This window comes from Triplophysa rosa, linkage group LG7 (genome assembly GCF_024868665.1).
Source record: "Triplophysa rosa linkage group LG7, Trosa_1v2, whole genome shotgun sequence".
Taxonomy (NCBI): domain Eukaryota; kingdom Metazoa; phylum Chordata; class Actinopteri; order Cypriniformes; family Nemacheilidae; genus Triplophysa; species Triplophysa rosa.
Genome location: NC_079896.1, coordinates 7,281,181 through 7,308,038, shown reverse-complemented (window position 1 = coordinate 7,308,038; position 26,858 = coordinate 7,281,181). Strand labels below are relative to the sequence as shown.

Genomic DNA, 26,858 nt, shown 5'->3' with positions numbered 1-26,858 from the left:
AAAAAGTCATACAGGGAAAAGAGTGAAGAACTTTTGTTTAATCAGAGTACAAACAAAAAGCATACAAAACTGGTTTCAACATCTAAGTCAGACAGAGTTATTCCGTTCAGTCTTCACTGCCTCAAAAGCTTAAAATTACAGTCCAGACATTCAGGCAAGATGAAGCCCTTGCTACCCACTGAAGTACACGTATCTTAAGGGGGAAAATGATACTCAGAATACTAAGGGAAAAAAGACATATTAAAATACTTCATGAGCAAAAAAAACAAAGAAAAAAAACATCCATCATTCTTTTCCATCATCCTATTATGTTGAGAGGGCACGTATACATACATGCTTTACCCAACAGGGCTGCTGTGACCCACCTCACTTCCTCCCATTAGATCTTGAACGACTGGAAAGGACAAAAGACGAGTCATGTAAATACCACAGTAAACACAGTATCTATGCAATTATGTAACTATGCACAAGTGTAAACGTACCTGCGTGATCTTGAGAAAGACCTAGAAGGTTTATAGTTTCTATCTTGGGATAAAGACCTCTCTCGTCTCCTCTCTCTGGAAAGGGACCTATGAAAACAGAAGTAAATATGCATAAATGTTTATTTGCTACTTTATGTACAGGTTCTTTTGTTCGTATGGCAAGTTAAGATATATGACGACTAACGAGGCTTGAAAAATGGGAATAAAAATCTAAATCACCCATTTAATTGCTTGCCAGGTAAAAACCCCAAATTAGATTGCTTAGAAGAATAATAGCACCTCTTGACAAGCCATCAATTCATGTCTGAGGCACAAACAATGCATGACAATTACGTGTATAACTTTAACATTTAAGGTTAAAGGGGTCATATGGTGCAAATACGTGTTTTTCTGTGTCTTTGGTGTGTTATAAGTTGCCCATGCACGTATTAGACACATAAAATTAAGTGTCGGAACAAAAGATGCATTCTATCTAAAAGCGAATGCTCACCCAGACCTGCCTGAAATAACCACACCCCCACAAATCTACAGCAGTTCGTGGTATGATTTGACTAAGACCGTCCAAATGTATGTAAGGTACCAAAAGTAAGGTGAATACCTGTCAGTACAATTGCTTTGGAACCTGACGTTCCAAAGGTAAGAAGTGTTACATTACGGTAACATGCTTGCAGTATTCGACCAATCACTACACACTGGTTAACTGGCCAATCATAGCACACCTCGCTTTTCAGAGCGATGAGCTTTGTAAAAAAATCTGCACTTTTATGAGAGGTTATGAGATACAAACATGCACGTATGTGAAAAATACAGCTTTTTTTAACCTTAAATCGTATATACACATTGTATTACATCTAAAACAAACGATAATATTCGTTTTAGCCGTGTCATATGACCCCTTTAAAACAAACACAAACGCCCAAGTATGAATAGTTATGATAGTTTTACCTGCCTTAGCAAGCATGACTAATAACATGATATGTTGTTGAGAACCCTTTAACTCACCTGCTCCGACTACGACTGAAGCTCCGCCTCCTGGGAGACCTAGGTATGGCAACAAGAAAGGACGACAAGTCAAAAATCAGTTATCAAGCATGTTCTTTAGGCCAAAAAGCATTCATGAACTCACGAGGGGCCACGTAATGACATTTTAAACTGAATTTTCTGTTTGAGTAAAGATATGATATTTGACCATTGATGCTTGTTCTACCAACCATTACCATTCAACTAAACATTCACTTTTAACTACCTATGAGCCATTCTAGTTCGCACTTTAATTCAGCATATCTTCACGGTAACTGCCCTGATCAAAGACGATTTCAGCAGAAAACCTACTGAAAAAGGGATGTAAATGTATAGTTTAAAAAAACTCACTCTTTTGATACTGTTACCATGTCGGACAAGGTCACACCTCAAAACCACCAAAAATAAAAAAATTCAAATGTCATTAAAAGCTTAACTTACTATTTTGATTGGTTTTCAACAAGCTAGTTATGATGCAGTGAAGCTGAGTGCTGGTCAGGAGGGCGTAATTTGCGGGGAGATTTTGCCAGATGGTTGCTAGATGTTAACATTGTTGACAGCTATACAGTAGGTGGCTGAAGATGTCAGTTAGATGAGGACTGCTGAGGATATGTTGTCATGTAGACATTTGGGAGGGCATAAAACCCGCTGATTGGTTGTAAGTGTGGCTCGGTTGGGTTTGCTGATCAGGTTAACGTTGGAAGAGGTGAAGGAGCCTGAGAGAGGCATGCTCAGGAACCAATGGGCTGGTGGCCATGCTTGGATCATGTAAGCCGATTGGTGCACGCTGTTCACATGATGCTGAAAGAGGGCTATAGTTGATTGACTCAGAGGTAGATGAGAAGAGGCTTGGTGATGTCTCTGAAAGGGGGGGGTTGGGTGGTCAGCTTCATTAATAGAGATAGAAATGACACAAAACCCAAACAATGAGAAGACTACCAAATTATGCCACTGCACATCTGCCACTAAAGTTCAAGGTAATGAATAACCCTGTTCAAAACGCACCTTAAAGCAGAGGTCATGAGGCTTTGCTTTGGGAATGAAGCATATGTCTAATCTACCCTGAGACACAAAACCTGTGAACAAATCAGGGCAAGCAGAGTGCCAAGAGGGTTTTGTGGTCGAACAGATCAGCCAAATTTATGACAAGATGCGGTTTTCTTCAAACTCCACACCTATGCTTATTACTCCACCCACCTCAGAGCTTGCAGTGATTGGGTTCAGACACAGGCCAGTTTATTATGATCAAGACATCTGGCTCACTAAATGTTCATGGAGAGCGGATAGAAAAGCTGTACCGGCGTCTTGGGGGTGGACTGCGGCGTCTATTATCATCACGTGGGCGGCGATTCCAAGATGGAGGTGGTCCTCGATACCTTGAACGTTTTTCACCGCTCGACATTTCAACTCGCACCCGACAACCACAAATTGTCCTGAAACAGAAGCCATTTGCATTTCATTGTTCGTGGAACACAACAAATTTATTTTCATTTAAAAGTTTTAGGACACAAATGCAATTCTTTAATGTGTTTTTGCTTCTTCATTACAATGCCTGTTCAAGAGAACAGATAAATAAATAAAACTATATAAATAAATATTAAAAACGCTTTTTACCTTCCATCAAGCTCTCTCACAGCATCGCTTGCATCTCGTGGATCTTCAAACTCCACAAAAGCAAAGCCAGGAGGATTTCTGGCCACCCATACGCTTCTCAGAGGACCATAATATCCAAATGATCTCTCCAACTCATTTTTGTTACCGCTGTTGCCCAGATTGCCAACATAGACCTTACAATCCAGTGGGCAGTCCCTTTGTAAAGAAGGATCTATGCAAACGGGAGGGGAAAAAGAGCTTAGATTCACACAATAGTGCTGCTATGACAAGAAAGGATTACGTAGGGCTGTGCAAAAATATCGATACATGTAACTATCGCAATAATTTTTTTTCGATAGTGTATCGATAGTGATACCTGATAAATCATGTCATATACATACGGCCAAAAGTAAGTGGAAGCGAGCATGGCGAAAAACATAAGAACGCTTTGAGCTCTAAGAGCTGATGTGTGGGTGTGCTTTGGTTTTCAAAATAAGTAATGGAGTAATGAGTGAGTTATATAAAATAATGCTGTTTGTAGGCTTGGCAAGTCATGACAAGTCACTTGGCTACTGCAGTGCATTAGACAAAAAGTTTATTAAGAAAAGTAACAATGACATTTATTGTGCTTTCACAGATGTGACACCAGCACATTTACAGCACGGATGAAGCAGGGGTTTAAACTGCCAATGTTCATTGTTTTAAAGGAGTCATTCGCCGGAAGTACGTGTTTTTCTTTGTCTTTTGTGTGTTACAAGTCACCCATGCATGTATTAGACACGTGAAATTGCAAACATTTAAGTGTCGGAACAAAAGATGTATTTTATCTAGAAGCGAATGCTCACCCAGACCTGCCTGAAACGCCTCCTGAAACCACACCCCCACAACTTGACGTCAGCTCGTGGAGTGATTTCACTAAAACCGCCCAAATCTACACGCAAGTAATGTGGGCGGTCTTGTAAATCTAATTGTACCGCCGCCGGAGCAGCCATCTCGTGGAGACGCCGTCACACAATTGCAGTATTCCACCAATCATCGCTTTTCAGAGCGATGAGCTTTGTAAAACATCCTCGCATTTCAGAGACGCGGGGCTAAGAGGAGATACAAACATGCACGGTATGTGGAAAATACAGTGTTTTTTAACCTTAAATCGTGTATACACATTGTAATACATCTAAAGCAAACAATAATATTCGTTTTAGCCGTGTAAAATGACCCCTTTAACTGTAATGCACCACAACAGCCAAGTGACTTGCGTGAGCCACCTTATTCCCCTGTGCTACCCACTTGAGGGGCGCAATCCACAGTTTGAGAAGCCAAACCTCTGATCTAAAGGTCCCATGGCCACTCTGCAGAGGTAAGGGATGTTTTTACACTGACCCTTACAGAAAACCCCTGGTGGTGCACAGCATGTTATATGTCTAATTCTACTTTTTACATTTTCTATTTGAAGTATTGCAATATATCGCAAATGTGTATCGTATCGAAATACACAGCGATATATTGTATCGTGACCCATCTATCGTGATATGTATCGTATCGGGAGGCACTTGCCAATACACAGCCCTAGGATTACGGTGTCTCAAATTTATTTCACCACATCCAGAGAATAAAATTGGCTTAATAACATATTTAAAAGGGTGGGTTTTTGCATAAATAAAGACTTGCCTCCCATGTCTACACTGGTCCAAAGTTCACAGTAGAAAAAGCCTGCATGAAATAAAATTCAAATGTAAAGTTAGTTGAGAGTGCGCGGACATAAGCAATTATAGTTATATCTGCGTTTATTTAAATGCACAGTACGTAGTAGAATTTATGTTGGATACAAACTAAAACAATTAAAACACTAACGGGCAGCATTAAATTATTCATAGGAGATAACGTAGTTACAGGCTAACGTTAGCTAAAATTGTCTAAGCAAAGACTACAGCGTTATCAATAACAGGTTATGCGAAACTCGACGTTTTTTCTGACTTTGCAGTTTTATAACATTTCAAAGCACTGGTTAGTAATAGATTTGTTAGTACAGACTAAGCTAACAGGCTAAGGGTTAAAGGCCTGCACGCGACAGCTACATGAAAAAACAAAACAAAAGGCGTAACTATGAGAAAGAAACCAAGATTAGTTAGTTAAATAAACAAAACCAACAGCATAATTGCAATACAACGTACGTTTCTCCCAATGCAATATATTAAAAAATTCTTACCGGCAAAATCAAAAACACGCGACTGCTGCCGAGCGCTGCGCTGCTAACAACGCTACACAGGGCTCTCGAGCGCAAATTGAAAAGTACACGGACTTCCTGTTTCCGCCAACAACACGCAAAGTCACAGAAAGGTTCTCGCGCGAAGAAATGGCGGAGGACGAGGACGACCGGTTTTTAAACAGCCATCGCGCTGAAAAGCTCTCGTATTCGAGTCTTTTAAATATTCTAATAATACATATGGGTGACAAAATTAAGTTCACTTGTAACTCCGCCTAGAAAAATTATGAATAGATACAAGTAAAACCGTGCTGTCTTTTTGTGTGTTATAGATGAACCATTAATTCCAGTCTCATATATATATATATATAGTTTAGGTTTGCTAAACGTATACTAATCTTTGTTCGCTTAAATAACTTTTATACCACTGTTGTATATAATTCTGTAAACACAAAAAATATATGTATTAGTTAAGACAAAAAGATAAAACCACAAAAGTAAACTTTGTAGCCTATTTGTGTATTCAGGGTATGAATTTAAAAGTATTTTACCGTGGAGGTATTCGTGCTGTAATTTGTAAAGCATTTTAATTAGTGTTAAAAGGGTCATAGTAGTAGCATACCCAACAACTCCTGTAAATCTTGGTGTCAAAAGTTCACCCCTTTGTGGATTTAGCAAACACCATAAGAGTTATGCAACACAAATGCCTCCTATTGAAATGAAGAGCATTATCCTACCTTTATTTTTGTCTCACTGGGCAAGTCAGTTATTGCGCCTATGCTTACATCCATTTTATGACATTCCCAGTTTGCCAGTGAAATTTGTGTTTTCTTTTAATTCTTGTGCGGATGTTTGAAAAGTACACATTTGAGAAACAATATTTAGCCTACTTCCCATATGCTAATGTTGTATGTGTATTTGTTTGCGAGTGTGAATTTGTGTTACCACACACGGCACAGAATGTTTTTTTTTGCCTAGATTAGTACTGCACATTCTGTTCTGTTTCACTTCCTGATGACTGGTTGGCCTCCCATGAACCCGCCCTCACGCTCTCCATTAAACCATACTGTATGCATAGGCCTACTGAAACACATACAGTACACTTACAATGACATGACACAGACTTAATTCCATATATTAAACAGAAAGTACACTTTGCATTGATTTAGATAGTTTATCTTTTACATCTTTCACCATGAGGATATTATCAGAAAGGATAGAAAAGAAAAGCGGGTTTTGTTTTCCAAAGGAAAAAAATTAAATGTCACCTGTTTGGTTTAAAATGTAACCATGCATGGTAAATAACATGTATAGCACAATCATTTTAGCCCCAAAAGCATTTTATAAAAGATTATTGTTTAATTACCATTATATTAATCCCATGATTAATACATTTTATTTCTTGCAAGGTAGAAATTATTGATCCACTGATTTTGCAGGTTAGGAGTTGGTAGACACAATTCAATCTTTTGTTTTTGTAAAAGTTACACTTTTTAGGAGATTTTAAAGCAATCGAAGAAACGTTTGCTTTGTTCAAAATTTTCGTTCAAAATTCAACTGATAGCAATGACACCACCGTATAATGTGCATTTTAATATTATAGTGATATGATCTTTTTCTTACATATTTGTATAATGATTTTGTTTGGTTTTTGAGTGCCCAGTCCTGGGAGGCAAAAGATTGGGCGCTATTTGTGACGTAAACTTACCAAGCACGGCCCACTTGGATGAGCATACTGAGCAACGCAGTCTCACGGGAATGAGTGACATACTGTGATCAATCAGGTTTTTTTATGTGCTGTTTAGGGGCAGGATTAACAGAACTATATTACAATATACATATATAAATATGCATATTTTAGCAGTCGTAGCTACAGAAGTATTTTGGTTGTTAAGGTTACATACAATATACTACCATACAGATAATAAACAAATAAGTGTCTCTGTTGAAGCTACAAACAAACAATAAGAATATAAGCATGGGTAAGTATTGTGTCATTTTGATGCACAGTGGGATTTTGTAGAGAAGGGGCAATATTCAGTGGCAAAGATAATTGTACAGAATAACATACTAACATATACTTCTTTTACAGTACAGTATAGGCTATACTGTGCACAGCATGCAATTTTTTGTATGCATGAAATATCCACTGCAATACTATAGTATACAAAGGCCATTGTGTGAATATTGTATCCCACAATGCAATGCGCCGATGTAACGTTACATTAACCAGAACCTTTAGTTGTTCATTAAGCGGAGGCTTTTTATCAAAATAAATAACATTCATTAATTGATTGATTGCGTTGACCAAATTAAATAGTTTTTAAACACAAAACTGATGTAAAAGTAGCCTAAAAACAACCACATTTATTTCAAGACTATGGTGCCATAACCATTTGCATGCTAAACGATTATCAGCATACGTCTAGTGTTTCAATTACTATTTTAAAGATAATAGAAGGGAAAATGTATATTCTTCACAGTTTTCCTATATAGTAAGCTAGTATTTTAGACAGTTTATTGCGACATTATTACATTATTCATTATTGACACCATTTTAAAGTATTAACTTTTTTGAATAAACACTTCGAGTGTGTTTCTGTTTTACGCGTTGCTGCGTATCGGCATTAATGCATCTATTTTCCAGGGACTAATGCTGGTTAGTGGGCTGAAGTTAGTGGGATGAACACACTGACACATTTAGATTTCTGTGCAACGTTATAAATGTATGCAAATGTTTATACCATATTTAAACATGCTTTAGCTTCATGCATAAAATATAGACGCGTTTTCAAAAGACTGCATTTCTTCAGGACTCCCTTTGTTACGCTGAAGTTGCGCGGAGTCTCTACAGCACATGACACCGGCTACTACAAAAACATTTAGTTCCCTATGAGCGGAAATTTTTATCCGAGAAACCGCTGAAAAACGGACATTTTTTTCGCAGAGGTATAACCATAAAAATTACATTTGGCTCCAGTTTGTTGCTCCCTATCACTCCATGAGCATTCATCTTATGCGGTAAAAAACACCCAGTAAAAAAAAAATACTTTTGTGAATATCCACTTTGTCTTAACGTAAATACAATAAGCTAAACAACATTTATACATAAATTTATATTTAATAATTTATATTTATATAGGCTACATTAACAGCAAGACATAGGCTGCAAGTACTTTTCTATAACACAATCCAGATTTCCCATCATTCTTTATCTGCATGTATATGTTTTGTGAGTCAGATGTATAATTTGATCAGTTTTTCTTGTCAACAAATAACTGTTCATGACTGATAGGTATAGATAATAGATAGATAGATAATTCACAATTCCCCTAACCACTAAGGTCTAATCACCCATATGTGAAGTAATATGCAGTTTCTATAGGAACACAAGTGTTTGGTACTTTATGCATGCTACTGTGTTTATGACTCAAGGGTTCACTAATCATGCTGTGTACTAAAGAATTTTCTTTAGCTGGTACCCACTTTAATCTATGATGTGTATGCTGACAGAAAAGTAAAATGTGATCATGTTATGATTGTCTGCACCTTGAATAACTCAGTCAAGAGTGATATCATTTCTACCAACAGATAGTCTATTGAAAACAAGACAACAGATGAATCCCAGGTGTTGTTTTGAATCTTTTGCTAATGACGTAATTTATATTTCATTTGGTGAAATGAATAGATGTGTTATAGCATAATAAAATAACAATGATAAAAAATAAATGTTTTTTATTTAATTGATTATAAAGATTATGATAACAGCACAGGAACACAAAAAGGTCATGCAAGAGAATGTCTCTACTTGCACCTTACTGGCAGTGTGTCATTTTGGTCTGAATCCTTATCCTCAAATGCCCCCCACTTGTTTGCTTGTGCCATCCATACTGAGCAGTTTCACATTCTATGTTCCGTGCTGCTTAGATACCAAACTGAGGCAACATTTAGTTCTACTCCATGCTTCACTAATAAGTTAAGTGATTTTAACTTCAAGCACACTTGAAACTTCAGCATGAAAGTTTTTTTTAGCTGTTTTCTTAAAAGCACAGAGATCAAATTAATCAGATATCCTGTAAGTGTTGGCACATATTCTTTAATAGCCATGCAGAGCTGTTCCTGGATTAACTGTCCATCTGAAATGATTGTTTTAAAGAACCAGGCTTGAAAAGGGAAACATTTAAATGCAAACAATTGTGATCACGTGACACCTCTTGTTGCTCTAGTGAATGGGTTGGGAACATTATGTTACCATTCAGGTCTGAGAAAGCATTTTGAGGCAGGTAACACGTAATGGCGTTATTCGATATTGTTATTCAATAAGTCATCCTGACTTGGATTGTACTGTGTAAATGTACAATCCAAGTTAATCTTTTTTGAAAAAAAGCAATATTTTGAAGATGTTGCTTAAGCTTCAAACAGCTACAACCAGGGCCGGCGCCAAGGGGGGCACTCGCGGGCCATGCCCCCCTAACAGGGTTGTTGTGCCCCCCCCACATGACACCGTTTTAAATTAATGTAATACATACTGAAAATAATTAATAAAAAGTTTTAACGTTTAAAGCATTTGAAACAAAGTGTAAATGAAAATGGTAGCCTAGCCTATGTGTTTACTTTGTAAAAAAATATTAATCTAATCCGGTTGTTGTGATGATGCGTCATTACGCAGCGTATTAATGTATGTAACTATACGTGTGGAGGGAAGCCGCTAGCACTTAGCAAAGTTACAGACGCTCCATGCTTCACAAAGGCTCAGTTAGTTCAGCTTTGGAAAAGGAAAATTTACAACCGAATGGAAGGACGCAGTTTTAATGAGGTTTAATCTTCGCACGCGGCGTCTTCAGTTTTTTTAAAAGGTAGCCTACGTGTGTTTCATTTACTTTTAGCAAGCCTTGGTGCGAAGGAGCATTATATCACACCATAGGTTATAATTGTAAACCTGTTGTTTTTGTTGTGTGGTAATATTGTTAGATTTGTGTTATTCTTGTTCACTTGTACGGAAAATAGCACCCTGCACGAGTTGTAAGTGTGCCCTTGCACATATGTGGTAGTTTTGACTTTTTTGTATTAATGATGCTGATTGTGTGCCCTCCCACTGGGAGCCACTTGCTCCCCCCGTTAGTCGTGGTCTGGCGCCGACTCTGGCTACAACTCTAAGGAAAGTGTTTTTATAACACATTGTCAGTGTTATTTAATGTTAGAAATTCTGATTTGAGAAGATTTCAACCTAATGCCCCGTTGCAACACATTTGCAACACATTCTCACTCCCGACTCGTCACATATTTACGCTCGGTCAGCGCCCTTCGGCGTCACTTTTGAACGCGCAGGATACTCCTTTGGCGTCGTTTTTCGACGTGAAGGGCACGCGAATTTCACCGTCATTATGAAAATGTATATTAGATATAACGTTAATTTGCAATGATGATGTTTCGGGGTTTAATTTAAGTTTAATGGCCAGGATAATTGCGTTTACATGACACTATTCAGACAGTTTGAGCAAGTAATGTAACAGTTTATTTATCGTAATATAAAACACATAATACAAGCAGTCACAATGTGGTTCAAAAATACAGATATTCCAAGGGTACCAAGTTACCAACGCGAAACGATCGATTTGTATGAGGAGCAGAACAGATGCGGAAACGATCACCGTCCGCCGTAAAATTAAATCTCATATCCAGTGAAGAACGACGTTCAAATTTTGCCGCCAGAGAAAGTTACGTCAGCTTCGATGCCATTGGCTCTTCCGTGTCTCGTGACCGATCGCGTCATTTCGTTGGCTTTGAACGTGGAACAGTACTGGCTCCCGCAACCGACTGCATCTAGCTGTTCCGGTTTATCTTTTGAATGGGAGCGATTTCATGTATTCACGGACACGTAAGCATCATGTAAAGTTATCGTACGGCTTTGGTGCAAAAAGGTTTTCGAAACGAGTTGTTTCTTATATTCTTATATTGTAATGCTTTTGGTCAGTTTGTGCAATAAATACCTGTGACTGTACTTTTATTCGCGTGTTGTGTTTTATATGGCAGAGAAGTGGTTAGGTTTAGGGTGAGTTATACTACAAAATGGGGGTCAGGTGCTACAAAATATTAAAACCATAAATAATTATGAAATGTCTGGAGCATTTAGAAAACAGCAACGCAGTTCCCTGTTCGTCGAAAAACGACGCCAAAGGAAGTACCCTGCGCGTTCAAAAGTGACGCTGTGGGGCGCTGACCGAGCGTAAATAGGCCTATGTGTGTGACGAGTCGGGAGTGATAACCTAATTATTACATGGCTCGTTGGAATGCTTGATTCTGATTGACCAGTCGAGACATTTGCAGGTTTGTTATGTAAGGGATAATGACAGGCAGCAGGTTGTTATCGCAGAAATTAGGCCCAACTGTGTGATCAGGACCCGACGGGAAGCGGAGGGTCTTGTATCACACTGAAGGGGCTTATTTCGCGATAACAGCCGGCTGCTTGTACATTATCCCCACAGTTACTTGCCACATGAGGAAAAAAATGGACATGAAATGTGAATTTGAAATATTTTATTAGCTCATTTTTACCGAATGCAGACCCGCGAGGAAAAGCCGTTTACTTTCATTTTTAAGGTAAGAAACAACGTTCAAATGTCACGAACAGGCAATTTGGTTTAATCATTTGTAAATATAATGTCATATATTAAAAAAACATATTTATATTTAATTTGTAAAAAAAAAACCTGTCAAAATGATTTGCTGCATCTGGGTTACAGTGTGTTATTAGTTTTGAGAGGTTGTTATCTGGGATTAACACTGCGTAAAAATAAAACAAAACTATATTTAATAAACGTAAAGTCAAGATAAAGGCTATAAAAACATATAGGCCCTAAGGTATAAAAACCATTTCCAACACTTGAAGATGTTCCCAATGTCTGTCAATTTTGTAAAAGCAAACAGTGTGTAAATGTGATCGTAAAACATTTCTTCGCTTTATCACGGGTAACAGCCCTATAAACTCCTTCGCTTACAACTTAATATATTCGTGTTGTTATTTCAGCGTATCGCTGTGCTCTGTGCGGTTGTACATGCTGTTCCCAACGTGAGCTGTTCAGTCAGCACACAACGGGTTACGGGTCAGAGTGTCTACTAGGACACTGTGTTCTCATCAGCGCGAGCTACAGTACAGCCGGAACATTGTGTTACTTTGTGGACAGTTTCCAATGCCTGCCTTTAATTTTTACACTACGCCGCCCTCCCCCCCGCGTTTACTCCTCCTTCTTTCATCATTTCATTTCCCCTGGCCAAATGTCTCGTAGAGGCGTAGCGTGTTGATCACTATTGTTGTGCAGAAGTGCAAAATACTGCCGGTAGAACATCTAGTACTCTCGCGCGGAGAGGGCGGGCTCATTTCCCTTTAAGCCGCTAGGCACAGGTTGTGTTTGCCGGTAAGACTATCTGAAGTTACACACGTACGGACGGATATATGGTGAAACACATGAAAGGAACGAGCAACAAAAGGGAAATATTGTAAGTCTGCGTTTTAAGCTTATTTCCATTTTCATCCACCGCGCACGTTTTTACAGTTAGTACAGCTTTCCACAGAAAAAAGTATTAATGCTGTAGAAATTCTGGTTTCTGAACGCATTGTGGTTTTATAAACACCATCTATGCTTTATCACAAATGTTTGACTACATGATGCTTCAGGTAAACGATTTGTTGATAAAAGTCTACAATTAATGGGCCACTTCTTTTTCAAAACGTCTTAAAACTCTTAAGATAATATCTGAATACATACTGTTGAAGAAAACAGTTTAATTAGCATGTTCTGTAATGTGCTGCTGTTTATTATAGTCTGTACATGTCAGACTGTACAGATTGTACGAAACTGAGAAGACATGGTAACCATCCTTTTCATATTTTCTGAAAGAACTGATTCAATATTATGTATTGATCTTTTATGTTATTTTATATTATGTTATGTTGAATTTACATTTTCTTTTCATCTTCTCAGACATTTTCTCATTAATTCATGAAAACCATAGGGAGTGTTGCTTTAAGTGCTCATGGTGTAAAATGAGAAGGCTGGTTAATTGATTGATAATGTGTTGTGTTCCTGCTTCAATTTTTATTTCTAATTTGCAATGCCCTGAGGAGCTGGTCTGGAGGTTTTTCTTAGAATAGTGAAGGATGCTGTTTCACGTTCCCGTTACAGCACTGACCAGAAATGGCTTAACTTGTTTAAGTGCACCTTGCTTGTGAAGAATTGCTTTATACAATTTATTTAGCTCATGTTGAAACATTAATTTGAATTTGAAGTGGATTTGTCTTTTATTGTCTCTGTCATTCACAAGTCCCTTTTAGACATGGATGTTGCCACGTAGAATTGGGAGGAACCAGATGCAATAATTAAAGAATCAGCAGCAGAAAAACACATTTTTGTAAATATACATTTATTTGGAGTAGAAGAATGTCTATGGTGCTTTTCCTCAGACTTCAGTGTAAGAAGCTGCTTTTAAGAAAGACACTTCTTGATTTTAGGACAAATATCCCTAATTATTATTTTGAATAATTTAAATACATGTTTTAGAGAAAAAGACTAGGTATGTGACAGGATGATTAACAAGGAATCTTTGTGAGTACACAGTGTATTTCACTGCGGACACAATGTTCAAGGAGGGAATGAGTCAACCGTTGCTGAACGATCATCTTTGCGACGGGAATGCCTGTTGCAATCTCACCACACTGCGGACATCTGAGATGTAACTCCAATAAGAGCTCGGCAAAGTCACACCACCTTTAAACAAGTCAATCAAAAACGACAGAAGACTTAGGGACAGCTGGCTGGAAAGTTATAAAGATAACCAGGAAGAGACAAAGGTAGACAAACAGACAAGAAACAGATACTTGGTCAGCTGTGGAACAGACCATGAAGACGGACCTAAAGTGAGAAACAGGCAGACATTTTATCATTTGAGATTGAGAACCATGTAAGGTCTATAGTGAGAATAGATAGTGAGACATATTTTTAAACTAGTGTACATTATCCTAATAAGTCTTATGGTTAATTTATTAATAATATCTGTTAAAGGAACTTAACATTTGAGTGCAAGAAAGTTTGTTGAAGTATTGGCAGAAGAGCCAATACTTCATATGTATATGGTCTGAGGTCAGAAATAGGTAAATGTGTTTAACTACATTTCAAATAAAAATGTAGACCTTAAGTAGTATTAAAGAACGAAACCAATTCTAGACACTTAAAGTAAAAAAAAGCTGTACTTGTGACTTTTTAAAATTGACTTCTAAAAATCTGTGCTTTTTCAACCGTTTGGGTAAGATATGGACAAACCCATGTGTTGGGTTTTAATAAACCTAGGGTTGTTTCAACCCAAAATGCATGGGTGAAATAAGGACATCTAAATTCATTTAATCCAATGGTTGGGTTTGTCCATGGGTTGAAACAACGCAGCTTACTGTCTTATACATGCTGACCAGTTTACCTCAACTTTTCATTTAGATCTTTCCCAAATGATTAGTTTAATGTCAACCGTAGGAATTGCTTTGAGAATGTGAAAGAGAAAGCTCTATGTCAGTAGCCTCTTAATTTTTACTTTTTCGTCTTCCAAGTTCAGTGACCTTCTTGCTTACACAGTTAGGGCAAATATTTACATCAATGAGTACATACGTATATGTGATATGTTAGTGATACAATGTCTTTGCCACATATTTTGTCTTAAACATTCTAATTCATGATCAGTTTGGTCTAGAGCAGGCAGCTTTTAAGTGAAGAGCCAAAAACAATATACATTTTTATAGGGTCTTTTTAGTTTTCATATAGATATGTTCTTGCTATATCTGTTCGTATTCGCAGGATTTTCACCTGACAGTTTCCTGTAACCTTAATTGTGTGTGTGGATAAAAATTAGATCTCTTATTCAGAGCCTTGAGTCATCGACGTATCACGGCACAAGTATAGTGGACCGCACTGAATGTTCCCTGCTTGGTTCTGTTTTGTTCCTATGTCTTTTTACTAGGTTTACTGACATAAATCTCACAAGACATCTTTCTTCACAATATGAACGTGTGCCAGGGACACTGAATAAAAGGAACATAGTGTTCTCTTACGCACGTTCACAAGCTTTCGTGTGTACTGTAATACACATACACCAAACTCACACAGACATACATTGTATCCACACACATGGACAGGCACCGATTGTCAATGTTTCTGGGATAAAAAAACTAATTTTGATAACATTACCAAAACACAAAGTCGCACATGTTCACACAAGCGCACCTACTGTATTTAATGTAAATGTACTCGGTTTCATCCCATACATTATGTAGAAAGTGTTAAAATAAAGATAAAGATAAAGATAATAAAGATAAAATAAGGGTTACAAAATATTTTTGTATGTAATGTCCTTATTATTTCAGTATGTGATCTGTGTATGCCCCACAAACACAAGGGAACATTTGAATGTTAGCGATGCCCTTTGATATTTCCCTAATAAATTTGTGCGAGTTAACTGAGATTCTTATTTAAACACTGTATGTTTGTTTTTCAGGGGCACACGGGTATGTACGAGTGATGAAATGTCATCTTTAGAAGATATTTTGTCCAGTAACCAGTGCCCAACTGCTGTCATTACCTCCCAAGGCACTGATGTAACTCCAAACAGGGACAGTGGAGTATGTAAGGTAATCCAGTCACTCTTATATAACTCTATTACCAACTATTCATTTTAAATATCATTTCAAATAATTTTTTTTATGAATGATACAGTGAGGTCCAAAAGTCACTGTAAAGATTCATGACTTTTGCATTATTTTGTAATGTAATATAAATATTTAAGTGATAAAATAATTATTCAATAATTGTATAAATCATTTTAAGTAGAATAGAGTAATTTACATGAATTTCAGTGTTTAGTACAGAATGTCCTCCTATTAAAACAGTGAGTTTAATTAGAATAGCATTTAATCCGGAATGGATTTCTGGAGTGTAATCTTCCTATTTCTGATGAAGAAATAGTTGAAGCTCTGAAAATTAATAAAATCGAGGCACATTGTGTTTTAACTTGAACAATCTCTTAAAACATGAAAAATGATGATGAAAACACGTTTACAGTTAAGTTTGTGCAAAAGCTAATGATTTATTTATCCCAACATGATATGAGAATTTCCAATAAAGCATCAATGAAAGCTTAAAGAGATTATGGCAAAATTATAAATATTTATGTCATTTTAGACCAGCTTTTCTTTGTTTGCAAAATCCTTAATTTATTGTTTCTTTTCAAGTAAAACCAATTTGCATTCTAAATTTGATTTTAGTCTTCTAGACCTTGGCTTAAATATAATATAAAACCTATTATAAACACCAGAACTTGCTAAAGTTATACGAATTTTAAAATGATAATAATTATATTATTCACTATAATATATTGGTTCATTGACTCATTTAAAATAAAGAACATTTTAGATGTAAAGGGGATTTTTTGTTTAGGCACTATGTATTTCAGAATAATCCAGTGTATAATTAAATCTAAATAAATATGAGGTAATTCAAGGATGAACTGTAACTTTTTTCTCCCATTAAAGATTGTGAAACAGCATGGTGTGGAGGGAGAAAGGCCGATGATTGGGGATAAAGTGTGTGTCCACTACACAGGCAGGCTACTCAGTGGAAAGAAGTTTGACTCCAGTCTTGACCGCAAGGAACCTTTTGTTTTCAATGTGGGCAAAGGTAATAGATTCCATACATTTCTTCCATAAAAATCCTTTATTTGTTTTTTGTTTCCTAGGCGTTCTTAAAGAACAATGAGCAATGTGTTGCAAAGAAAGATAGATGTCGGTTTACAGCAATTATTTAAAAAAAATGAATGCATTCTATTCTTAATAGTTATAAATACTACGATGACCCACATAGTTTGTAAAATATTACAAAAAATTATACAAAAAATGTAAATAAGTCATATGTATTTATTGTTCCATTACACTGCCATGGTATTAGCCTACCTGATTTATTAGCACTGTACGTAGTGTCTTAAAAACTTTCTCATTCATCATTTAAGCATTGGAAAGTTATGGCAACATTATACATTTCCTTAGAGCAATCGCTTAAAGTAAATTACTGTCACTGAAATACCTGTTTAATGTTGTGTATTGTTGCCATTTAATAAGAGGTTTAATTGCTAAAGAACACCCTATTTGCTGTTGTTTGGATAGGAGGCGCCACTCCTGTTATTTGCTGTACTTTTTTCAAGAGGACATTTTGTTTAATGAGGAAAGGATGTTAATGAATGCAATTAGAGTAACAAAGCAAACTGTCATGCCTTGCCGAATTCTTTGTAATAGTATGACATTTACAGATAGATTTTTTATGAAGTAATGTCTGGTTAATTCATAAAGGTCAGGTTATCAAGGCGTGGGACATCGGCGTGTGTTCCATGCAGAAGGGAGAGGTGTGCTTGCTGCTCTGTAAACCTGAATACGCATATGGTTCTGCTGGTAGCCCCCCAAAGGTTCCTCCTAATGCCACACTTGTGTTTGAGGTAGGTACAACAAGTAAATGCCAGATCCATTCATGGATAAACTGTTCTGAACGATTTGCATAGAGAAACCATATCTAATATAAACTGTAGTCTATATATTAGATATATGTCTCTTTGACTTGCAGAACTATTAATTTCATAGAGGGCCAAGTCCTACACAGTCTAGCTCCATCCCAACCTCTTGAGGACTACTTTAAAATGACAGGTGGCAAGATCAGGGTTGGAACTAAACAGCAGGACGGTAGCCCTCTAGAAATGTCATTGAAAATCCTTGCTGTACTGTATACTGTACGATGCTATAGACCCAGAACATTCTTTAAAATACAAATCCTTCCTCTTCACACAATTAGATTGAGCTGCTGAGCTTCAGAGGGGAGGTGCTAACAGAAGATGGTGGAATTGTTAGGAGAATAAAGGTTAAAGGTGAAGGCTATAACAATCCGAATGATGGGGCCACAGTCCATGGTAATTCAGAATTTTACAATGCATTGTTGTTATTCCTGATGTCTTTTGGATAAAATATTTGTTTGGACTACAGCGTGGTTTCGCTCTGTTCTTCAGTACACTTAAAGGGCTGGTGCGGAGGCTGTTCGTTTGAGTCTCGTGATGTCACATTTGTGGTGGGTGAATCGGTGGACGCGGGTGTACCACTAGGAGTGGACAGGGCCATGGAAAAAATGCAAAAGGGGGAATGCTGCCTGCTATACTTAAAACCCAAGTAAGCAAACTTGTTAGCAATTTTAATGGAATCATGTCAAACTTCTGCAGTAGAAAGTTAACTGGCTAACTGATTAATGTCACTATAATTTTTATAAAAATATTTTATTGTAAAATATTTTTGGCTGAAAACATTAACTTTTTTAAAAATAAAGGTGAACATTTATATTTAACAAGAAAATAGGTATGCATACTTCTAGGTAGCCTAAATAATTTTTACAATCACATGAAAAATAGCTGGACATTTCCTAAAAGTTTGAATTAAAACAAAAATAGTAACACTTCATATTATGGTCATTTGTTCAATACAATGTGGTGTTTTAAGTTACAAGTATGTTGTTTAGACCAGGGGTTTTCAAACTGGGGTCCGGGGACCCCCAGGGGGCCTCCAAAAGCTTGTTGGGGTCCCCAGAAAATGTAACTGAAAAAAGCGAAATTTGTACGTCTACTAAATAGTATTATTTTTGCATTTTCTCATTTCCAATTTATTTCTCGTTTCCAAGTTTTTATGTGCATTTTTTCTACATGCAAGGTTACCAGAATTTTTTTGATTTGTACAGTATATTTCTAGTTTTTCTCACTGTAGTTCCTTTTTCACACTCAAAGTAAAAGTTGCAACAGTATAAATACATTTGAATTGAAAATGTCTCTTCAGGGGTATATACACCCATGTGTAGCAAACTATTCAAGTGTGGAAGCAATATGTTTTCTTTATAATCCCAAATTTACTATTTATATAACACAGTTTAAATGTTTCTTTACACATAAAAAATATAGATGGATGTGTATTTTAGAAAGGTGTTCCCTCACAAAAGTTTCATCTTACTTGGGGGTCCCTGGCACTATTAAGTTTGAAAACCCCTGGTTTAGACAGTTATCGCCTTATATTAGTGTTGCTTATGTCCTTTATCATATCCACTTCATTTGTAGCTTACTATTCATATTTAGTGATAAGTTTAAATACTACTCTAATAGCCTACACAAGCTCTAAACATTTTATGTAAAACTAAACTGCTGTATAATGTAATAAGTCTATTTTACAACTGTTTGACCATATGTAAATCAAAACCATCAACCATAACTGTGCTCATGATAATCTTACATGCTCTTCCCGTCTTACAATTTATTTGGATTTGCAGGTATGGTTATGGCAAAGAGGGCAAGCCAGAAAATAACATTGGATCAAATGCAGAACTGTTATTCGAGGTCACACTTAAAAACTTTGAAAAGGTCAGATTTACAACATCATTTTTTAAAGATAAAAACAATTATTTTGATTTTAAGTAAATAAAAAAGATATTATATTATAAGATCACTAATCAGATATGAACAAACTCTTACACAAAATTACAGATTTATAGGCTTCTATTGAAGCTCACGAGATGCTCTTTGCTACATTCTCAAATCATGCTGGGCTCACATCATGTTTTGTTAAAACTCTATACCAGCTGTCTTGAAGACAAACGAGGGAAATATCAAATATTAAGAAAGAAACTATTCTCATTCAAATGGTTACACTGACAATTTAATTAATGTAAGGAAAAACTATTGAATTAGAAACATACAAAATAGAAACATTTTCTCACGTGCACTTTTGGACTACCCTGCATATATATATTTTTTTAAAATATTTGATTATAGTGTTTTTCTATATTACAATGGCATATTACAAGGGATCATTTAAGTTATTTAGTTTTCAGTTTTAAACAAATATCTAGAGATAGAAACAGGAGAAAACCCAAAATACAGATCAAGTGCGCCCTCTAATGGTCAAATTACAGTTTTGCCTGAACGCAAGCGTACCAAACTGACAATTTCTCTTACGCTTCCCCAGGCCAAAGAATCCTGGGAAATGGACCTTAAAGAGAAACTTGAACGTGCCGTTTTGGTCAAACAGAAGGGGACACAGTATTTCAAGGTTTTTAGTATTATTTGACATTTTGGGTGAACCATCCCTTTAAATGTTTCATACATGATAGGCTATTATTATGATGGCAGGTTATTGACAGCTCTCTTTATACTTTTTATTGAGGCTGGACGGTACAGCCATGCTGTAATTCAGTACCAACAGATTGTAACCTGGTTGGAGATGGAGTGTGGGTCAGGAACGGAGCAGCTACAGGCCATTCAATCTCTGCTGGTAGTGGCCCATCTGAATCTTGCCCTGTGCTACCTGCGTTTGCGCGAGTACTCAAAGACCGTGGAAAACTGCAACAAGGTAATGTCACATACAGCACACAAACATACCAGGTTTCAATTTTGACACGGTTGTTAAAAGCCTTTGTCACTTGTTTCTGTTGCTAGGTGATGGAGCTGGACCCAGACAACGAGAAAGCTCTATATCGGCGCGGTGAAGCGCGTCTTTTGCGGAACGAGTTCAGTATGGCGCTCGAGGACTTCAAGCAGGTCTTGCAGGTCAATCCCTACAACCGCGCTGCCCGCAGTCAGATCGCCGTCTGTCAGCGCAAGATCCGCGAGCACAATGAGCGGGATAAGATGATCTATGCAAACATGTTCCAGAGGTTTGCCGAACACGACGCCAAGGTAAGCAAACTGTCACAAGGTCCAGATGGAAAAGTTTTATTCTTGAAAAATTCCTTCTGTTAATAAGAGACAAAGAGGAATTTAAGAAATGCAGCATTGGTACGCGCTTTATCCAGCCAAATTCTTTACTGGAACAAACATCTTTGTTGTACTCGACAAAGCTAACCCACAGTCGAGAGGCTCAGACGTTAATCTTGCGGTAAAGCTCATTGACGTTTTGACATACCTAGGCCTATTGTCAGATTAATCAGTGTAGTTTTGAATAGTTGTTGTCACGTATAGCCAAACTTTGATTTGCGTCATTTTTATAATTCTAATTATTTAATTATATTTTAATAAAATAAAATAATTATATTAACATTTCTCTAAAATGTGACAAATAGAATGTACTAAATAATTAGTAGGTGTGTACAAACGTTATCATTGGTTCAATTTAATTGAATAAAAATGTATTTGTATAGTGGTTTTTACAATATTGCATTGTGTTAAAGCAGCTTTACAGTAAATGCAAGGAATCAAAGTACAAGCAAAATATAAAAGGTTTACGAAATATATAGAATATTTGGTGCCGTTACAAATATTTGGTGTTAATACAAGTACTCTTAAAGTACTGTACCAAATGCAAAAAAAGTCAAAATATCAAATATTAAAAGGTTTGGTAGTGTAAATCAAACAATTTAATGACAGCAAATGAGATGATAAATATAAATTGATAACTTTATTTTGTAGCTGACATGTCTTGGCCAAGCACGGTTATCATACCATTAATTGGTGTTGAATGTTTGTCTCTGCTTGTAGGTGGTCAAATTGAAAAGGAAGAAAGACGACAGCGGACATTCTGATCAAAATAAGCAGGGTCTCAAGAGACAGTGTTTGAGTGAGGATGGCCCCTAAGGCTTCCGATGCTACCCGGGAGACCCCAGTAAGAAGGTCAGGCTGGGGGATGGCTGGTCCTTCCTCGTTAAGCCACAAGGGGCAACAGTAGGGGTGAGGACGAGCCCCTACGCACTTTGACCTACGACCTCGACCTACGACCTCAGTATCCTAGGCTGTAACAACAAATGTTGGAGAACAGATTCTAATAAAGGTTTATTGGCACTGAAGAGCTACAAACCTTAATGACATTCCTACAAAAAAACAACCAAAGCGCACAATTCTGTAACCATCTGTAAACCTTGAAGGTGCACGCCTCGGCTCTAAAAAGGCATTCATCAACTGCATTAATGTGATATATGGTTTGATAGATTTCATTATAGACTTGAATACAACTTAGTACCTTAACTTGTACTGTATAGTATTCAATATAAATGCATTGATGTTGTGCATAATCAGATTAGGGGTTGAAACTTGCAGTGGTGAGGCGTCTACTGGAGACTGATGTTTTTTGTATTATATTTGTATAAGTGTGTATGATATTTAGATGCAAGTGACCGAAGTGGATAGCTGGATTTAGAAGTGCAATCTTCCCCACTGGGAAAACCTAATTTGCAGCTCTCCAAGCTGAACGCTTCGAGGATGAGAGCTGCAACAGGCCTACATCCACGCATACACTTTTGATACTTGTGAGTGCATGCTTCTCTTCTGCATTCTGGGAACATCCTTGATTTGAGAATATATTTCAACAGGTTAGTTTGAACCTGGAATCTTTAACTGAAGTTCAATGCCTTTATTTTTTTAACTGAGTTCAGTTAACACTTTGAAGCTTCGGGGCTTGGATGCTTTTTAGACAAATCTTTTGAAAAGGAATATTTCAAATAATTGTCCTCTCGAAACCCACTTGTTCATTTGTTGAAATACTAACTATAGTGTGGTTTGCATGTTTTTTCACTATGTTCCCCATGTTTCAGACCTTTGTAAGAATAATAATGAATTGTTTGTTAACAATTTTTGTGTATACAGTTTGATGCATTACAGCTGGCCTGTCAATGAATATTTAAAAATAAAAGACAACAGACTGTTCAAACTGTTTCTGTAATATTCTCACATCAGAATCTATAACAAATACTAAACATGTACAGTGGGTAAGTTTTAGTGGAGGCACATGTCAATAAAACGAACAATATGAAATACATTTTACAGAAAATACAGTATATAAAAACACTTTAAACAGAATGTTTTTCACAACTATTCAGATGACTTACACATAGTACTTATAGTCATATAGTGTAGGCTATTGTGCGATGTTTCCTCTAAATGCAAATGAAACGTCACTTTATATTTCATTGTCACGATGATACAGTAAACTTCACTTCCAATCCTGTCATTCCAATGACATTAATAATTACATTGAGGCAACATAATAAAATGTTGCTACTGTATCTAACCCAGTGGTGTAAAGAGTACCTGAAAAGCATACTTAAGTAAAAGTACAGATACCTTGCAGCGAAAACTACTCCATTACAAGTTACAAGTCACCAATTCAAAAATGACTTCAGTAAAAGTCTTAGAGTATCTGAATTTAACAGTACTTGAGTATTTTACTCATACTGAATGTAGGCTCAAAGCAGCACTAGTCCTCAACACTTAAGAGACATGTCAGTGAAAAACAAGAAACAGTTGATTCATGAGGAGAGCAATCACATTTATTTTCTTAAATCAAAATAAGACTGAACACCTCAAAATTGCAACAAATCATGGTGGACACCATAACACTCAAGTCTCATTTAAGCTCAAGTGATCATAATAAACCAAACTCTTTCAAAAGGTTTCTTCAATATAACGGATAAATAAAATAATGTTAAGTCCAATTAAAAAGTCAAAGCCTTTTTAAACTGGGCATGCTGGTTTTGGCCTCATCATCAGCTGCTGTCATGTCCTCATTTCACATAAACCGCCAGCGATTGACATTGATAACCCTATCCTAACCCTAATTGATAATGCACTCTTTATTCACATAAAGAAGCCATGTTGACAAGTTTTAGTAAGTAAGAGCAAAACCCACAAGATATAGTACCTTCAATGCCTTGTAAATGGCTATATTAATTCTTCTGTATCAAAAATAAACTGCCGCAAAAGAATGATGGGTACCAGGTGAAATGTAATGTGTAATTGCATTAGTCATTACAAATGTAGTGGAGTAAAGAGTACATATACTTGTTCAAAAATGTAGTCAAGTAGAGAGTAAAAGTTGCTAATATCTTTAATACTCAGTACAACTACAAAGTAGCCAAAAAGATACTTAAGTACAGTAACTAAGTACATTTACTCCAATACTCTACACCACTGATCTAACCAGAAATCTGACATGTCTGATGACAATCCATGCCACACCATCTAACAAATTTAATCCTGAGCATTTACATTTAGAATTTCACTAGGCCTACCAGTCTAATAAATCTTGTAAAAGCTTTTTGTGTAAGTTGTTTGAACCAATGTTCAAAGATCCTGGAGATATTACTCATTCACCTGCAGACATGGAGCAACCAGCTTAGTTAATTTCAAAAGAAGTGAAGTGACATATTTGTCAAGTATGGTGACCCATACCCGAAACGTGACCTCTGCATTTAACCCACCCAGAAAGTAGCACAGCAAGTGGTGAACACACATACACCCGGAGCAGCAAAAGAGCATTTATTGAAGTCGTATGGCACATTATTTAACAGTCCTTTCTAGTATACAGTATCAGTTCATGTACATCTTAGTTTAAATACCCTAGAAATTTGCATTTTACTAAAAAAATAAAGATACTTTAAGAAGATTTAAGAAGCAAAATATGACTCCACTTAACATACATAATTAGGTTCTGTAAAAACAAATGTAACAAATGGTGTAAGTACCCTGTTAACCCGCAACATTATCTACTTTGATAAAACATGCACAGACCACATGAACAGTCAATAAAGATGTGCTTTTATATTTAATTTACTTTAATAATAATATTAAATTATTATTATTATATAAAATGCAGTATTTTATTATAATATTATACCACGGGGCTGTTGAATGCTTCAATCTAATTGGTTGACAAACGTTCTATGGGTATGCATTAAAGGGGTCATATGGCGCAAATGCGTGTTTTTTCTGTGTCTTTGGTGTGTTATAAGTCGGCCATGCATGTATTAGACATGTAAAATTGCAAAAATTAAAGTGTCAGAACAAAAGATGAATTCTATCTAAAAGCGAATGCTCACCCAGACCTGTTTGAAACGTCTCGTGTAACCACACCCCCACAACCCCACGTCAGTTCGTGGTATGATTTGACTAAGGCTGCCCAAATGTATATGCAAGTAAGGTGGGCGTACCTGTCTGTCAGTACAATTTGCCTATTTCACAAAATGGCGACAGAGACCGGAAGTAGGGGAAAACTTTTTCCGGCCCTACTGCTGTCATAGCCATTCATTCAGCTTGTTTTCTCGCAGGCATTCATTTTATTTACCAAAAACAAAAGTAGCATATGTTGTCCGATTTATTCATGGTTTACAAACATTACAAAAACATTGTTTTTTGAGCTACTTATTTTTTATCAAGGTCTGATTATCAAGGTTAGACAAATCAGCATAAAAGGAGCGCTACATGCCTAACAACTTCTGGTCTCCGCAACTGTTCTGTGTAGTGAATGGAGCTAGAGCATTGAGGGACAAGCGTTTACCCTACTTCCGGTTTGTACACGTCACGCTGTGAAATAGGTCTATTGCTTTGGAACCTGATGTTCCAAATATGTTAAGAGGCGTTACATTTCCGTCATATGCTTGCAGTATTCGACCAATAACTGGCCAATCATTGCACACCTCGCTTTTCACACCGATGAGCTTTGTAAAGAATCCGCGCATTTCAGAGAGGCGGGGCAAAGAGGAGATACAAACATGCACGGTATGTGGAAAATACAGTGGTTTTTAACCTTAAATCGTGTTTACAAATTGCATTACATCTAAAACAAACTATATTATTCGTTTCATATGACCCCTTTAAATTTCAGTAAATGCACACCTATGAAGGTGTTCCAGGTCTGCCGACCGCATTACAGTTCCATATCACTTCGCCAAGTTTATATAACATAAATGTTATAGTACAGGCCATCACCTCACACAGCACCCTGCTCTTGATCTGACGTCAAACTTTACTGTTAATGGACACGCGTGCAGTTTCATTTCAATAGTCAAAACATTTAAAAAACAACATAGAAATACATATACTGAAATCGAATAAATAAAATAACTAAATAGAGAAACTAAATGAATTAATAAACACTGAACTTACTGCTGGTGATACAAACACTAAGAGGAATAACTAATATTATTATCACTGGATTTTCTGTCACATTAGTGCAAACACGCAGGTGTGTGCGCAGTCTCTCGCTCTCTCACTCACACACCACGTAGCACTGTAGCAGTGGCTCAAGCCTCCGAGTCCGTTCGCTCTAACGGACGCTTGAAATGAGATGCGCAAGAAGTAGTCCTACCATCAACAGCATCTTAAAGACGATAACATGACAAAGTTGAAATTAAAAATTTGAATAATGTCCTGGTGTGTGGTAACCGTGGTATAAGAGGAATAATTGACTCCGGTCCGTTCAATTATTCAAAAGTTAATGCACACCCGAGGTGTAACGGCCACGACGTGTTCCACTATACAGTGAGGGAAAAAAGTATTTGATCCCCTGCTGATTTTGTAAGTTTGCCTACTTACAAACAAATGAAGGGTGTATAATTTTTATGGTGGGTTTATTTTAACTGATAGACACAGAATATTAAAAAAAATCAGGGGAAAAAAATGTTATATAAAGGTTATAAATTGATTTGCATTTCAGTCAGTGAAATAAGTATTTGATCCCCAAGCAA

The 26,858-nt window shown here is 36.7% G+C and overlaps 2 protein-coding genes across 4 annotated transcripts; one reads left to right on the top strand and one right to left on the bottom strand.

Moving 5' to 3' along the window:
• Positions 1–18: 18 nt before the first annotated feature.
• On the bottom strand, positions 19–6,247 carry srsf3a (serine and arginine rich splicing factor 3a). 3 transcript variants are annotated; one of them, XM_057337341.1, is made up of 8 exons: positions 5,302–5,585; positions 4,764–4,805; positions 3,117–3,327; positions 2,801–2,935; positions 1,485–1,523; positions 483–569; positions 334–394; positions 19–221 (listed from the first exon to the last, which is right to left on the bottom strand). In XM_057337341.1, exons 2-7 carry the CDS (start codon positions 4,768–4,770, stop codon positions 367–369), a joined length of 507 nt encoding a protein of 168 aa, XP_057193324.1. In that variant the 5' UTR covers positions 4,771–4,805; positions 5,302–5,585; the 3' UTR covers positions 19–221; positions 334–366. The 3 variants fall into 3 exon arrangements, with proteins under 3 accessions (XP_057193324.1, XP_057193323.1, XP_057193322.1); XM_057337340.1 differs by lacking the exon at positions 5,302–5,585 and adding an exon at positions 6,036–6,247 and having other exon boundaries at positions 19–394; XM_057337339.1 differs by having other exon boundaries at positions 19–394; positions 5,302–5,563.
• A 6,343-nt stretch (positions 6,248–12,590) lies between these two features.
• Positions 12,591–23,044, top strand: fkbp5 (FKBP prolyl isomerase 5). Its single transcript, XM_057337397.1, has 11 exons — positions 12,591–12,795; positions 15,835–15,967; positions 16,868–17,012; positions 17,678–17,820; positions 18,171–18,285; positions 18,382–18,538; positions 19,677–19,767; positions 20,372–20,455; positions 20,570–20,755; positions 20,842–21,081; positions 21,880–23,044. The coding sequence occupies exons 1-11, from the start codon at positions 12,752–12,754 to the stop codon at positions 21,973–21,975; spliced, it is 1,434 nt and encodes a 477-aa protein (XP_057193380.1). The 5' UTR covers positions 12,591–12,751; the 3' UTR covers positions 21,976–23,044.
• Positions 23,045–26,858: the final 3,814 nt, after the last annotated feature.